The 14,592-nt window shown below is 31.9% G+C and overlaps 1 protein-coding gene across 3 annotated transcripts in view; it reads left to right on the top strand.

Annotated features, from left to right (window-relative positions):
- The window catches only part of LOC139511420 (nuclear GTPase SLIP-GC-like), a 53,598-nt gene that overhangs the window by 5,778 nt on the left and 33,228 nt on the right, over nucleotides 1-14,592 (top strand). For all 3 annotated transcript variants that reach the window (XR_011662021.1, XM_071298134.1, XM_071298135.1), the window contains exons 3-7: nucleotides 195-420; nucleotides 6,572-6,784; nucleotides 7,548-7,730; nucleotides 8,282-8,469; nucleotides 9,927-10,008. Coding sequence is in view for 2 of the 3 variants with exons in the window: in XM_071298134.1 (XP_071154235.1) it covers nucleotides 195-420; nucleotides 6,572-6,784; nucleotides 7,548-7,730; nucleotides 8,282-8,469; nucleotides 9,927-10,008 (892 nt within the window). In the remaining variant the exon portion in view is untranslated. The remainder of the gene's footprint in view (nucleotides 1-194; nucleotides 421-6,571; nucleotides 6,785-7,547; nucleotides 7,731-8,281; nucleotides 8,470-9,926; nucleotides 10,009-14,592) is intronic.

Raw genomic sequence — 14,592 nt, 5'->3', positions numbered from 1 at the left:
TTCAGTCATTCTTTAGTGATCCTTATATAATCAACCAAATTTTTCCCACAAAAAAGGGGGACAGGCCCCTTGAAAACCCCTCTAAATCCACCCCTGATTATTGCAACAATTACTCGTGTCACTTTTATGACAAGAAAACTGCAGATTTTTTAGGAAAAGTAATATAATCCAGCTTTACAATTTTTGATTTTTAGAAAAGATTTGGAAGAACTTGAGAAGCAGCTAATTATACCAAAAGTGACCATAGCAGTTGTTGGAGCTACTGGTGCAGGTAAATCTAGTCTGATCAATGCTGTGGTAGATCAGTTTAGTGTTTTACCAACATCAGGAACACAAGCATGTACCTCTGTGGTGGTAAAGATAGAAAACAATGAAGATGGGGAACAGTATGAAGCAGACATTGAATTTTTATCCAGGGAGGTATGTGATTATAGTGCATATACATTTGTACATGTATTTTACAAGTTCGTATATATGGGATTTTAAATTGACGTGTGTGTAACAGAGGTCTATGTATATAAACAAACAGTGTACAGTGTATGCCCTTATATTTTTACAGTTAGGTTTTTTTTTGCTTGTAAAAGTCTCTTGTGGAGAGTTAACTCATTGGCAATCATACCTACCACATCTTCTTTTTTATCCTTACATATAGATGAATGAACATGATTGCAATTGCTTCTACCTAAGTTTATACCTTTTTTGAGAGGGAACTATTTCATTCTGGAAAAAATATGCTAGTTTGAAAATTTCCTGACATGTCTTCTGATTTTCTCTTTCATTTGTCTATAAGGTTTCTTTTCCAACTGAATAAAAACATTAGTGATTAAAGTTGTACTCTAATGCATTCCATGAACTGAAAGTTCTACATACTGGAATGAAAATACGCTTACATAATACATAATACATTTATTACAACAGCTCATATGAACTATAGACTGTTAAAAAAAACCATATATATTAACATACAAGATACTTAAGGGGATACGATACAGTAGAGATCCCTCGTTGATTTTTTCTTAAAATTTTGATAGAAGGTCAATTTTAATGTGTACTTTTCAAATATGCAAAGAAAAAAGTACCTTCATGACTTACTTTTTTAGATAATTTGGTTCGAAATTTGCATATTTGGAAGAAAATCCCTGAAATTTCATAAATTATGACTTTTAAAGAAAGTAAGAATACTTTTGAACGAAAAGTCATAACTTAACCGGGTTTTTTGTAAAATATTCCCTTGATCCATGGCATCAACATGCTGAAATAAGTTTACGGTTAAATCAAATCATCATGTTCCGGATTTAGATTGCCATATCCGAAATAAAGAAATTGACCATATTTTTGCATCTTTTCGGAAGTGCAGAAAAAAATTGATCGTTGATTTTTTCCTGAAATTTTGGCGGAGTGTTCTTGAAACAGTACTTGATTGATTGCAAAAGAAAAAAATTGGGGTCCATGTGCTTGTTTTTTCAATAAAAGCCTTATACCTTAATTTTTTTACGACGTCTGTCAGTATGGCGCTAAATTACGTTAAATTAAGTTTTAATCACAACAACGTCGTGTAATCATTCCCGCCATACACGAGTTCACTGTCAAGTATATGCAGGTGTTTTTCAAAGCGTTGATATTTATCATAAAAATTTATAAGATGGGTAATCATAAAATAGAAAAACATTTGTGCTAAACATTTACGAAACGAAATTTGGACAGGAACCGTTTCATAATAAACAAGAGTGCACACGCTGAAATGTCTCGCCTTCTATACTAATCATTGATATTATGTTGATAGTCCTAGGTATAAAACTAAGCTTTATTACAACTGTCACATAAACTTAACATTAACCAAGATAACTAAACAAAGACCAATGAACCTTGAAAATGAGGTCAAGGTCAGATGAAACATGCCAGGCAGACATGTACAGCTTACAATGCTTCTATACAACATATATAGTTGACCCATTACTTATAGTTTAAGAAAAATAGACCAAAACACAAAAACTTCACACTATGCAATGAACCGTGAAAATGAGGTCACGGTCAAATAAAACCTGAGCAACTGACATAAAGATCATAAAATATATCCATACACCAAATATAGTTGACCTATGGCATATAGTATTAGATAAAAAGCCCAAAACTCAAAAACTTAACTTTGACCACTGAACCATGAAAATGAGGTCAAGGTCACATGACATTTGCCCGCTAGACATGTACACCTTACCATCATTCCATACAACAAATATAGTAGACCTATTGCATATAGTATGAGAAAAACAGACCAAAACACAAAAATTTAACTATAACCACTGAACCATGAAAATGAGGTCAAGGTCAGATGACACCTGCCAGTTGGACATGTACACCTTACAGTCCTTCCATACACCGAATATACTAGCCCTATTGCTTATAGTATCTGAGATATGGACTTGACCACCAAAACTTAACCTTGATCACTGATCCATGAAATGAGGTCGAGGTCAAGTGAAAACTGTCTGACAGACATGAGGACCTTGCAAGGTATGCACATACCAAATATAGTTATCCTTTTACTTATAATAAGAGAGAATTCAACATTACAAAAAATTTTAACTTTTTTTTCAAGTGGTCACTGAACCATAAAAATGAGGTCAAGGACATTGGACATGTGACTGACGGAAACTTCGTAACATGAAGCATCTATATACAAAGTATGAAGCATCCAGGTCTTCCACCTTCTGAAATATAAAGCTTTTAAGAAGTGAGCTAACACCGCCGCCGCCGCCGTAGCCGCCGGATCACTATCCCTATGTCGAGCTTTCTGCAACAAAAGTTGCAGGCTCGACAAAAAAAAAAAAGACTATAAAAAAGGATTCTAGCAGATTACTTTGTCAGATGTACGGTAAAAAAGAAAACCTGATAGAAGTATAAAAGTGCATCTCCGTCCGACATTAGTTCTAAATTGCTTCATGTACTGTAAGAGGATAGACAACATTATTGACATGACAAAATGTGAACCAACTATGAATTAAGTGAGGCGATACCATAAATTGACAACAGTATAACCTTCAACAATGACAAAACCGATACCGTATCGTCAACTTTACAAGGTCCCGACGTACTTTGATTTTATTATTTTTACATTCAAAAGATAATCATCTTTCAAATTTAAATTATAAGCAGTACTTCTTGTTTTATAATAAGAGCTGTTTTGTGCAATTTAACTCATGCCATTATTGCCTCAATCGACCGAAAATGAAGTTGTAATATAATATTTCATAGGAAGTACAGCAGCCGGTATAATAGAATAATATTGAACGATGTCTTTATCAATAGATAATTAAGTTACATAACCTTTTTACGGCGTATACGTATGAATATGGCGTACTTGTTTGTCTAGAAGTAGAGCTATATTGAAAACACTTTGTTCGTCTGTCCGATCGTCTAACTATACGACGAGTTTAAACGTATGTACACTTTCTGATCTGTCTATCTGCAATTAGTGTACATTTGCCGATACTTCAATTTTTATCTCTCAATACATTGAAGTACAATAGGGACATGCTTATACAAATAAGAAGACGTGGTATGATTACCAATGAGGCAAATCTCAATCAGAGACCAAATGGCTAAACGACTATAGGACATCGGACGGCCTTCAACAATGAGTAAAACCCATACCGCATAGTAAGCTATGAAAGGCCCCTACATGACAAATGCAAAACAACTCAAACGGGAAACTTACGGCCTGATGTAAGTACAAAACAATGAACAAAATACAAATATGATGAACAATACCAAAAGACACCATTTAATTACAAGCCCTTTTAACAGCATGTGAACGGGCGTTTTCTTGTTTTAGTCTATTTCATCCAGTTTCATATACAAAAAGAATACAACCAATTATACAAAATAACGTGTGACAATTCTGCATCTATTGGTAATATTTTGCTTAAATTCAAACCAAAAACGACACCAATATATTTTTTTGAAATCTTTATAACGGACTTTTATTGACAGTTTTTCTACATACACATACAATATTATATGTTTTTAAAATATCAATTAAAATCGGCAATTTTTTTTTTATGTACCAATTTCCAGAACAGGATGAGACACTCTCTTTATTTATTATTTTATTTACGAATAGGGGTGTTATACGACCTTGTCCACCAATGAGAGTCTCGCACATGCAGTCGGTTTTGTTATTTCATTGATAGTCTGTTAAAATTGGCCTTACAATGACAATTCTACGTAAAATTTGGAGGCTGCCAAATGCTAAACAAGAAAAGAAAAAAAGACACAAACTTAACTATTATGATTCTGATGTTTTTGAATTTAAGATAGTATTATTTACTTCGAATTCATTATCAATAAATGAAAATAACTGTTTTCGTCATGAAAAATATTGCAAAGCTGCACAACACGCCGTAGTAATGACTTTTGTGTATGGATTTCAACACCAGACCCGATTCGGCCACCCTACGCGCCATAGATTTTGTTAAATTTTTCTCATTAATCACGGGTTCATACGTTTTCTCATTTCTTTAAGTTTCATTAAAATAACATTTGGATGTCATAAATTGTGCAATTAAATATTTGCCGCTGGACGTTAAGCAGCTACCAATACTCATAATTAGCTATTGCAGATGTTTTGTTTCAAATTGCGTTATTGGTAAAAATGTTTTTCAGCATGTTACAGTTTGAGCAACGAATAGTAAGATAGACCCCAATTCCTTGCAAATTTTTTTCTCTACGTTGAGCAGATTCCGCTGGGCCGTGCAGTTTTGGCAGTTATTCAGTGCCAGACTAAAAAGCTCCATAATTCTTCCGTCTTTTCATGTTATACTGTAAGTACTCTCTTCTGTGTCTATCACCATTTCTTCAATTTCGTCAAGCAAAATTGTATTTGATTTATTTTTGTACATCTCAAGTATTTCCTTTAATCTCACTGCTTTTCGGTGGATTTCTCCGTCTTTTAGAAACGGTATGGCCACTTTTTTAGCAGGTGCTTTTTTGAAATTCGCGCAACCAAAATTAATGACGTCAGTGAATATTCCGCGAAATATGACTTCTTTTAAAGCGAAGTCGCGAAATGTTAACGTTCTTATTAGAAACATCGCGAAATTACAACGTTCTGGTTACGAACGTCGCGAAAACAACACGAACAGGTTTGAAAACGTTATTATCTGCCCCTGATACTGTATCGTATTCCCTTAATCTTTACACACAATATGATCTATAGCCAGAAATCTTACTTTTCAGCCATCTTAAAATACCCTTTACAAGCATAAAATGAAAAATCCAATGATATCATGTTTATTGCTTTTTGATAATCAGAAGAAGCTCTGCACTGATAAGCAGGATTCATTCCAATTGACATGTAGTTTTTAGCTCACCTGGCCCGAAGGGTCCAATGTGAGAATATGCCATCAGTTGGCGTCCGTTGTCTTTGTCATCATAAACAAGTTCTTACATTTTAGCCATCTTAAAATACCCCTCACATGCATAAAATGAAAAATCCATTGATTTATTGCTATTTGCAATTGATAATCAGAAGAAGCTCTGGACTGATATTCAGGATTCATTTCAATTTAAATGTAGATTTCTAAAGTCATCATGAAATAATTAAAACCATGGGACAAAGTTTCTAGACCTTAGTATAACTGTAAACATCAGTTGATTTTAGGAGGACAAACATTGTATGTATTAAAATTCAATAATTCAAGCACTAAATTACAATGCTGAATTCCTGAAATAGAAAAAAAAGGAGATGTGTGTTATAACTTAATTAACATGATAAAAATTAGTTTACATTAATCATGGAGGATCCAAAAAAGGGCGCAGCCCGAAGTGAAATAACTTTTAAGGGTTGACAATTTTGGATATTCACCTTTTCAACAGGACACAATTGTTTTATTATACCAAACTAACAGTGGAAGGGCATTTTGAACACTTACACTGTAAAGTCTATATTTTTAACATAATACACAGACTGACTTTTGAAAATACATTTTTGTGTTCAAAATACTCGAATTTACAACAAAAGTAGAATCTTTTTGTAAAATATTGATGGCCCTGAAAAGGACCGTTTATAAGAGATATCATCGGCTTCTGGCACTCGCAGCTATATTCATGTCCAATGTCTTATTTCCTAGTCGCTCGATGGGCTTCCGGTGTAACGTGAACGCTGCTATTTCGTTTTTTGTTTATTTACGCCTGTGACATCATTTTCCTGGGAGGTAACTCAAGTACAAATAAACAAACTGAAAAGGTTATTCACTGGTGAATAATAGGGTTATTCCCCGCTGGTGTAAGTTTTTAGGGTTATTCGTCCTTCCTTGCAATTGAATGAAAATTAAATGAATTATTCCATGTCACGTGATAACATTTCACCCAATAGAATTATTTGAAATATATGTAAGGTATAATAATATGCAATGTAAACTTGTGTATTTTATGTGATCATATCGCAATAACTGTAGTATTTCAAAATTTATTCTAAGAGTAATTTTCCAATTTTATTTATTAGCAAACTTTTCATCTTTTGATAGAGAAAATAAAGTATTATTCTGTTTTATAACTATGGAAATATTTGCAGGAATGGCAGAAAGAATATGATGTCCTAATCAAAGATATGACCAAGAATGATGGAACAATGAAGAATAATAGACCAGATGAACAATCAGAAGCTGGAGTGGCATTCTTAAAAATGAGAGCAGTTTATGGACAGTTCTCATCTCTCAGTGACTTAAACGGAGAAAACGACATCACTTCTCACCTGGGAACAATGAAACATTTTAAATCAAAAACGGTAAACTAAATAGTATATTATTGAAGTGTGTATAAACATGAAAGCAAGAAAAAAAACTAATATCGCTATTGCAAGTAATAGTGTTGAGTCGTGTGTACTATTGTTTGTCTGTTTGTCCTTTTCATTTTTAGCCATGGCGTTGTCAGTTTATTTTCGATTTATGAGTTTGACTGTCCGTCTGGTATCTGTCGTCCCTCTTTTTAAATAGCAGATGTCACCTAATCCCATTGCCACTAAGCAGCAGCCATTTCAAAAATTTAAGGAAATAATACATGTAAATGAGAAAATGCCTCATTTTAAAAATAGAATTCAAATGAATGTTAACTTTAGTCTTATGTTCTTTAATAATGACTAAAACTTATAATAGCTATTAAAGCTGGACATCCTCTTGAATCTTATTATAGAAATTATTTCATTGTTAGATTTCTGCCATAACATATGGTGTTTTTTCTATATGTTTTGTCACATTATAAATAATAATTGAACATGTTGAATACTGTAAATTAAGAAGTTATTGCAATGTTTTTATTAATGCAAAAAATATGGCAGGGTTAAAATCACAATAATTTAAACTTGCATTTTGAATTTTTATACGAATTAAACAGGATTTTTCTCATTATCGCAAAGACAAAAAATCACATCTTAGTTTAAAATGATAAAATCGTATGATAAATGCATGCAATAATTTCTGAATTTACAGAAATCTGTTATAAGGTATTTTTTACACTCACATATATATATCAATACACCCTAATCATTTCAGCTTCAAGAATTCAGATGTAATATAGAAAAGTATATTATTAGTACTGACGAAGAAGGACAACACTTATGGCCGATCATAAAGTCAGTGACGATACGAATTCCCAATTTTTTTACTGGGTGTACGTTAGTAGACTTGCCGGGTGTAGGTGATGCTAATGCAGCTAGAGATAGGATAGCACAAAAAGTAAGTTAAACATTTATTTAATCTTCAAAATTATCTGCTATTTACAACAGATTTAGTTAACATGCCAGTATTGGGTCTGTGCTAACAGATTAGTAATCAGAAGCAATGAGATTAAAGATGTATTAAGGGGAAGGTTCTCAAAGGGCTAGATTATCATGATTATGCCCTAGTACTGTAATGTTTTTTTAAATCATGCCAAAATACCAACACTCACATAGTAAAAGATGTAATATAACTTTAATTTATGCCATAACAACTTTTTGGCACCTCTAATTGTGTCTTATTTTTGTAGTAAAGTTAGTAAATGTCCGTATTATCCCACACATTTACCTTCATCCCTGATCCTAAAATATTTTGTTTTAATAATATGAATTGAAATAAAAAAAACAACTAATTAAACGATTAGAAAAAAATAAGGCCCATTTTCAGAATACTGTTCATGCTTATTATATGATCAAAATCTTGAAAATATTTTCTTTTATCGGTTGCTATTTGCAATATAAATATACTTTCTATCACATCACATTTTATGACTAATATTATATTGTTAGCATTTAGAAAACTGTTCAAACATACTGGTTGTGGCCGAGGTGCACCGGGCCTTTAGTAGTAAAATAGCCAAAGAGTTAATGGGAGAGAGTTTCCGTCGACAATTATTTATGGATGGGAACTATTCCAGTGATAATATAGCATTTGTATGTACAAAGAATGACAACTTGAACTGTAAAGAATTAACGAGGTATATTATCTTTAACACTTATCATTTAAGGAAGATGGGGTGTCTAAATTATAATCTATAGAATTTTTTTATTATTTGCCAAAATGTAGTTTATATCATACTTATTAAAAAACAATAATAAAAAGAATGGGTCACAAGGCTTATTTTCACGCTACAGGTTGGGCAAAATTAACAGATTTTGTATAGATTATGAATTGAAAACCCAATTTTTCTGCCATAAAACGAAAACTACACCATAGAATTTTGAGATAAATATGTAAATTCCTAACACATTCTATTGTAAAAGTAACTTTATCTGAATTATCTGCCCTTATGTGGCAAAGTTGGAAAATTGAATCAAACAAAAGTATTCTGTTTTCTGTAAAATTCAACCATAAATATGATAAATTTGTCATTTTCTTTTTGAAATGAAAATTCTTGCACATGAATTACCTACTACTCTCACAATTTGCACATTTTATTAAAGAACTAGACCTATGTTTTATGGTATATCAAAATCCAAGATGGAGGAAGACACCCTATCTACCTTAAATCTGTTGCCTATTATCCGGATTATGATATTGGTATTTTGCATTTATCTTTCTGTTTGTCAAACAAATATTGCTATCACTTCAAGGTATTGCTGAAAAAATGACTTCATATTAGGTCAGAGTATAGAGCTACAGATTGAGCTTGTTAAGCCTGTTTGAACCATGCATGAGAAAAGTGTGTTTAACTTCAATTGGCTAGGATTGTCTGTTATTGTGCAGATGGATGGAGGTTCTCTCAGAGCACTCTAGCTTCCTCCACCAATAAAAGAATGACAGCCAATATGTAGAACTGAAAGTGGTGTTACAACATCATTTATAAACTATATTTGGTGTATGGATGATTGTTAGGTATACATCTCTGTCTGTCGATAATGATCTGACCTTGACCTTATTTTCATGTTCATTGGTCGATTTTAAGTTTTCTTAGTTTGGTCTATTTCTCCAATACTATATTCAACAGGTCAACTGTATTTGTTGTATGATTTCAGGTATGGTGCTCATATCTGTCTGGTAGGAGTAATCTGACTTCATTTTCAGGGTTCATTGGTCAATGTTAATTTTTATTAAAGTTTTTTTTTGCTCCTTGTTGAAGGCTCACTGTGACTTTAAGATGAAGAACTGCAATACAAGTGCTGTACCTTTGCTTTATGTGTGTTTTTTTGCTCTGTGTGTACTGATTTTGTGTCATGAATTGAAACCATATCCTTTGTTTTTCTATCACTAAAAAAATTCTGCAAGTAATCAATCATAACTAATCACAATGAAGAAAAAAATAACTAGCAAGATGAAACATTTTTAAATATTGTTTAAGATTTTGTTGGTTTGTTATACAGTAAGTCTACATATGTTATTGAAATTTTATAATTATAATTTAGATTAAAAACTACATGTTTAAACCATTATTTATATCACTTATTGTCATTTTAGGGAATTGAAACTGGATAAAAATGCAGAAATGATGTCTCTGAAGAATGAATCAGATAAATTAAGGAAAGCTCTAAATACCACAGTAAGTATGAAGCCATGACAGATCATGTTAAATTGCTAAAGGGGGTTCGCGGGTCTAAATCATTTTTTGGGGAAGACGGCTTCAAGCCGTCAATCCCCTATGGGGTTGATAATAGTGACATTCCCTCACATCATTCATTTTGTTTTTATAGTGTGGAAAACCCCCCAACAAATCTTAGTAAGATTGAAGAGAAGGAGACCCAGAAAAGAATAGTTTGACTTTAAACACTTTTTTACACATTTTCCTTCTGTTTTTCACGAATTATCGTATCTTGAGCTCTCCTTTACACTGTTTATGTTTCTTTTACAATCCGGAAAAATCAGTATGACGAGATATTCTAAATATATCCAACCTACATTGTATTTTATAGTGACATCATTCTTGGAATGCCACACTACGCAGAAGCAGGGATATCCTTCACTGGTTATTTAAATCATTCTCAGAGATCGTGCACTAATTACACATTGGTATTTGTTAAATTTAAACATTATAATGTTTGCTGTAGATGATTCAAACATCAATGTGCAATACTTTAATTTGTAGGTAAACAACTTTCAAAGTAAACAACGATCGTGGGGATACATGAGATAGGGGAGAGAAACGATTTTATTCATTTTTTTTCTGTAAAAATTCTGTTTTGAGAATCTTCCTCCAATTCAGGAGCACCTCAATTGTTGAGTAATTATCCACTAAAATAAAAGTTAATGTAAACACTTAAAATGTGACATTTCATTGGAATATTAGTCTTCCATTAAAACTAAATATTTTTGTACCAACATAATCATTGTAATGGGGAAAAAAAAAAAAAAAAAAAAAAATGTTGCATTTTGTAGTTTTAACCTATTTATTCATGAAATTTACAAATGTTTCAAATTTAGGATTTGGAAACAAGCTTCACACAGTTTACATCAATCATATTGTTTTTTATTAGTACCTGTTTCCCTGTGATGAGAGTTGTAACTGGGAACTTTATCAATGGAAAGTTAAAACTGAATAGATTTTTCAGTCCAAACTTTCTTAAGAAAAAACTTAAAAAATCTAAGAGTACTGTCACAGAAAATGGAAAATGGCCCTAGCCCGCAGTTCAGTGGTGCACAATTAAGATTTCAAAAAATATTGTAGTTGTTGTGAAATGACAGAATTCAGTTGAAATTTAGATAATAAACTATCAACTTTAATCATATGTTTAGATTTAGAAGATGCATATCTCTTCCATTGGTCCAAATTGAATCCTAAACTAAGGAAACGAAATTACATTAAACAACAATTGATTTCAATATCGTCAACCTTTCTACATGTTCTAGCTGTCCTTTTTTTTATTCTTTATATGAAGACTATCAAAAGATACCCCCCTTTCCAAAAAAAAAATTAAAATAGAAACAAGGGCCGTCTTTCCCCTCAAAGCTATTCAGCTCTTTGATTTTCCTTAACATAAGATTTTGCTATATTTTTCTATAAATGAACTTTATCTCATACTTACAGTGTCTTGACTGTTAGTGTTGCTATTCACCAATTGCAACTCATTCAAAATTTTGACCCAATTGCAATTTGTTTTATTAAATCAAATTGTTCAACTGGTCAAAAATTTGAACAAACTGTTCAGCCAAAATGTGAAAGTGCAAAGTGATAAAATAAATCATACTTACAATCCTATAAGTCTGTAACTCCACTGTATTGATGTAATTCCTAAATCAGTCTATCAATCTGTATAGTTATATTACAGCCATTACCATACTAAAGGTGAACTGTTTTATTTTGAATTGCTATAAAAATGTCAAAACTAAGCTTTTATAGAGTTTTTCTTTCGAAAAGTATTCTATATTTATAAGTATCACACATTATGTGAATAAAAACATTTCATATTCAGTAAAATATTTATGAAATAACAATATGCTTCCTTGGGGAGATAACCTAAAATACTATTCTTTTGAATAAAGAGTTTTTGAAACCAAAAAGCGATTATCTCCCCTTCCTACAAACATATTGCAATTTCAAATATTTTACTGAATATGAAATGTTTTTATTCACATAGTGTGTGATTCTTATAAATATAGAATACTTTTCGAAAGAAAAACTCTATAAAAGCTTAGTTTTGACATTTTTATAGCAATTCAAAATAAAACAGTTCACCTTTAGTATCATAATGGCAATAATATAACTATACAGATTGATAGACTGATTTAGGTAATACATCAATACAGTGGAGTTACAGACTTATAGGATTGTAAGTATGATTTATTTTATCACTTTGCACTTTCACATTTTGGCTGAACAGTTTGTTCAAATTTTTGACCAGTTGAACAATTTGATTTAATAAAACAAATTGCAATTGGGTCAAAATTTTGAATGAGTTGCAATTGGTGAATAGCAACACTAACAGTCAAGTCACTGTAATAGAAAAATGAAATAAAAAAATGGGGTCACCGTTCATTTACGCTCACAATCTGCCTTCGAAAGAAGCATACATTTTTGTAAAAGTAGTTTTTTTCTGTTGAACTAATAGGAGAAAAAGAGGTAATATCGAAATAAAAAAAGAACTAAATTACAGATATCGCTAAAATTTTACAGTAATTAGGTTTAAGTACAGCTTATTTGAAAATAATAATAAAAAATATAGGTCACCGATGATTTAAAAAAAATATTTCAATTTTAATGCCAAAAAATGGCATTTTTGCACCAAAGGGAGATAATTTGGGGCTTTTTCAATGATACATACATTTTAAAAGTTATCTGGGGCCAAAACGAATTGATTAACTTGAATGATTTTTATACGACCACAAAAATTGAAAAAAAAAGACTTTTGGTTTTCGCATTTAAACTTTAGTATAAGTGAATAGAAATCTATGAAATTTAAACAAAAGGTTTATGACCATAAAAGGAAGGTTGGGATTGATTTTGGAAGTTTTGGTCCCAACAGTTTGGGAATTAGGGACCAAAAAGAGCTCAAATAAGCATTTTCTTGAAGGTTGGGATTGATTTTGGGAGTTTTGTTCCAAACAGTTGAGGAATTAGGGGCCAAAAAAAGGGCCCAAATAAGCATTATTGTTGGTTTTTGCACAATAACTTTAGTATAAGTAAATAGAAATCAATGAAATTTTGACACAAGGTTTATGAACACAAAAGGAAGGTTGGGATTGATTTTGGGAGTTGATGTCCTAACAGTTTAGGAATTAAGGGCCAAAAAGGGGCCCAAATAAGCATTTTTCTTGGTTTTCACACCATAACTTTAGTTTTAGTGAAAGGAAATCTATGAAATTTTGACACAAGGTTTATGACCACTAAAGTAAGGTTGGGATTGATTTTGGGAGTTTTGTTCCAAACAGTTTTGGAATTAGGGGCCAAAAAAGGGCCCAATTAAGCATTATTCTTTGTTTTCGCACAATAACTTTAGTATAAGTAAATAGAAATCAATGAAATTTAAACACAAGGTTTATGAACACAAAAGGAAGGTTGGGATTGATTTTGGGAGTTGATGTCCCAACAGTTTATGAATTAGGGGCCAAAATTGGGCCCAAATAAGCATTTTTCTTGGTTTTCGCACCATAACTTAAGTATAAGTAAATAGAAAACTATGAAATTTAAACACAAGGTTTATGACCATAAAAGGAAGGTTGGGATTGTTTTTGGGAGTTTTGGTCCCAACAGTTTAGGAATAAGGGGTCCAAAGGGTCCAAAATTAAACTTTGTTTGAATTCATCAGAAATTGAATAATTGGGGTTCTTTGATATTCCGAATCTAACTATGCATGTAGATTCTTAATTTTTGGTCCCATTTTCAAATTGGTCTACATTAAGGTCCAAAGGGTCCAAAATTAAACTAAGTTTGATTTTAACAAAAATTGAATTCTTGGGGTTCTTTGATATGCTGAATCTAAACATGTACTTAGATTTTTAGTTATTGGCCCAGTTTTCAAGTTGGTCCAAATCAGGTTCTAAAATTAAACTTTGTTTGATTTTCAGCAAAAATTGAATCCTTGGGGTTCTTTGATATGCTGAATCTAAACATGTACTTATAATTTTTATTATGGGCCCAGTTTTCAAGTTGGTCCAAATTGTGGTCCAAAATTGAAACTGTTTGATTTCAACAAAAATTGTATATAAGGGGTTCTTTGATATATGCTTAATCTAACCATGTATTTTGATTTTTGATGTTTGGGCCCGGTTATCAGATTGGTCCACATTGAGGTCTTAAGGGTCCAAAATTGAACTTTATTTGATTTCATCATAAATTGAATTCTTGGGGTTCTTTGATATGCTGAATCTAACCATGTATTTAGATTTTGGATATTGGACCATAATAGGCAATGTCCAATTTAAAATTTAAAGTTTTTAAGTTTAAGTTCTTAGACCCCATTCATTATGTGTCAGAAACCTGTGTTGTGTCAACTATTTAATCACAATCCAAATTCAGAGCTATATCAAGCTTGAATGTTGTGTCCATACTTGCCCCAATGTTCAGGGTTCGAACTCTGCGGTCGTATAAAGCTGCGCCCTGCGGAGCATCTGGTTGTACCATATGATAAAGTAAGAACTATTAAGGTGGTACCTAACACTTTAACTAAAATTAATTTGGCTCGTTTAATTT

This window comes from Mytilus edulis, chromosome 2 (genome assembly GCF_963676685.1).
Source record: "Mytilus edulis chromosome 2, xbMytEdul2.2, whole genome shotgun sequence".
Taxonomy (NCBI): domain Eukaryota; kingdom Metazoa; phylum Mollusca; class Bivalvia; order Mytilida; family Mytilidae; genus Mytilus; species Mytilus edulis.
Note: the sequence above shows the minus strand (reverse complement) of the source record. Positions and strands in the feature narration are given on the sequence as shown.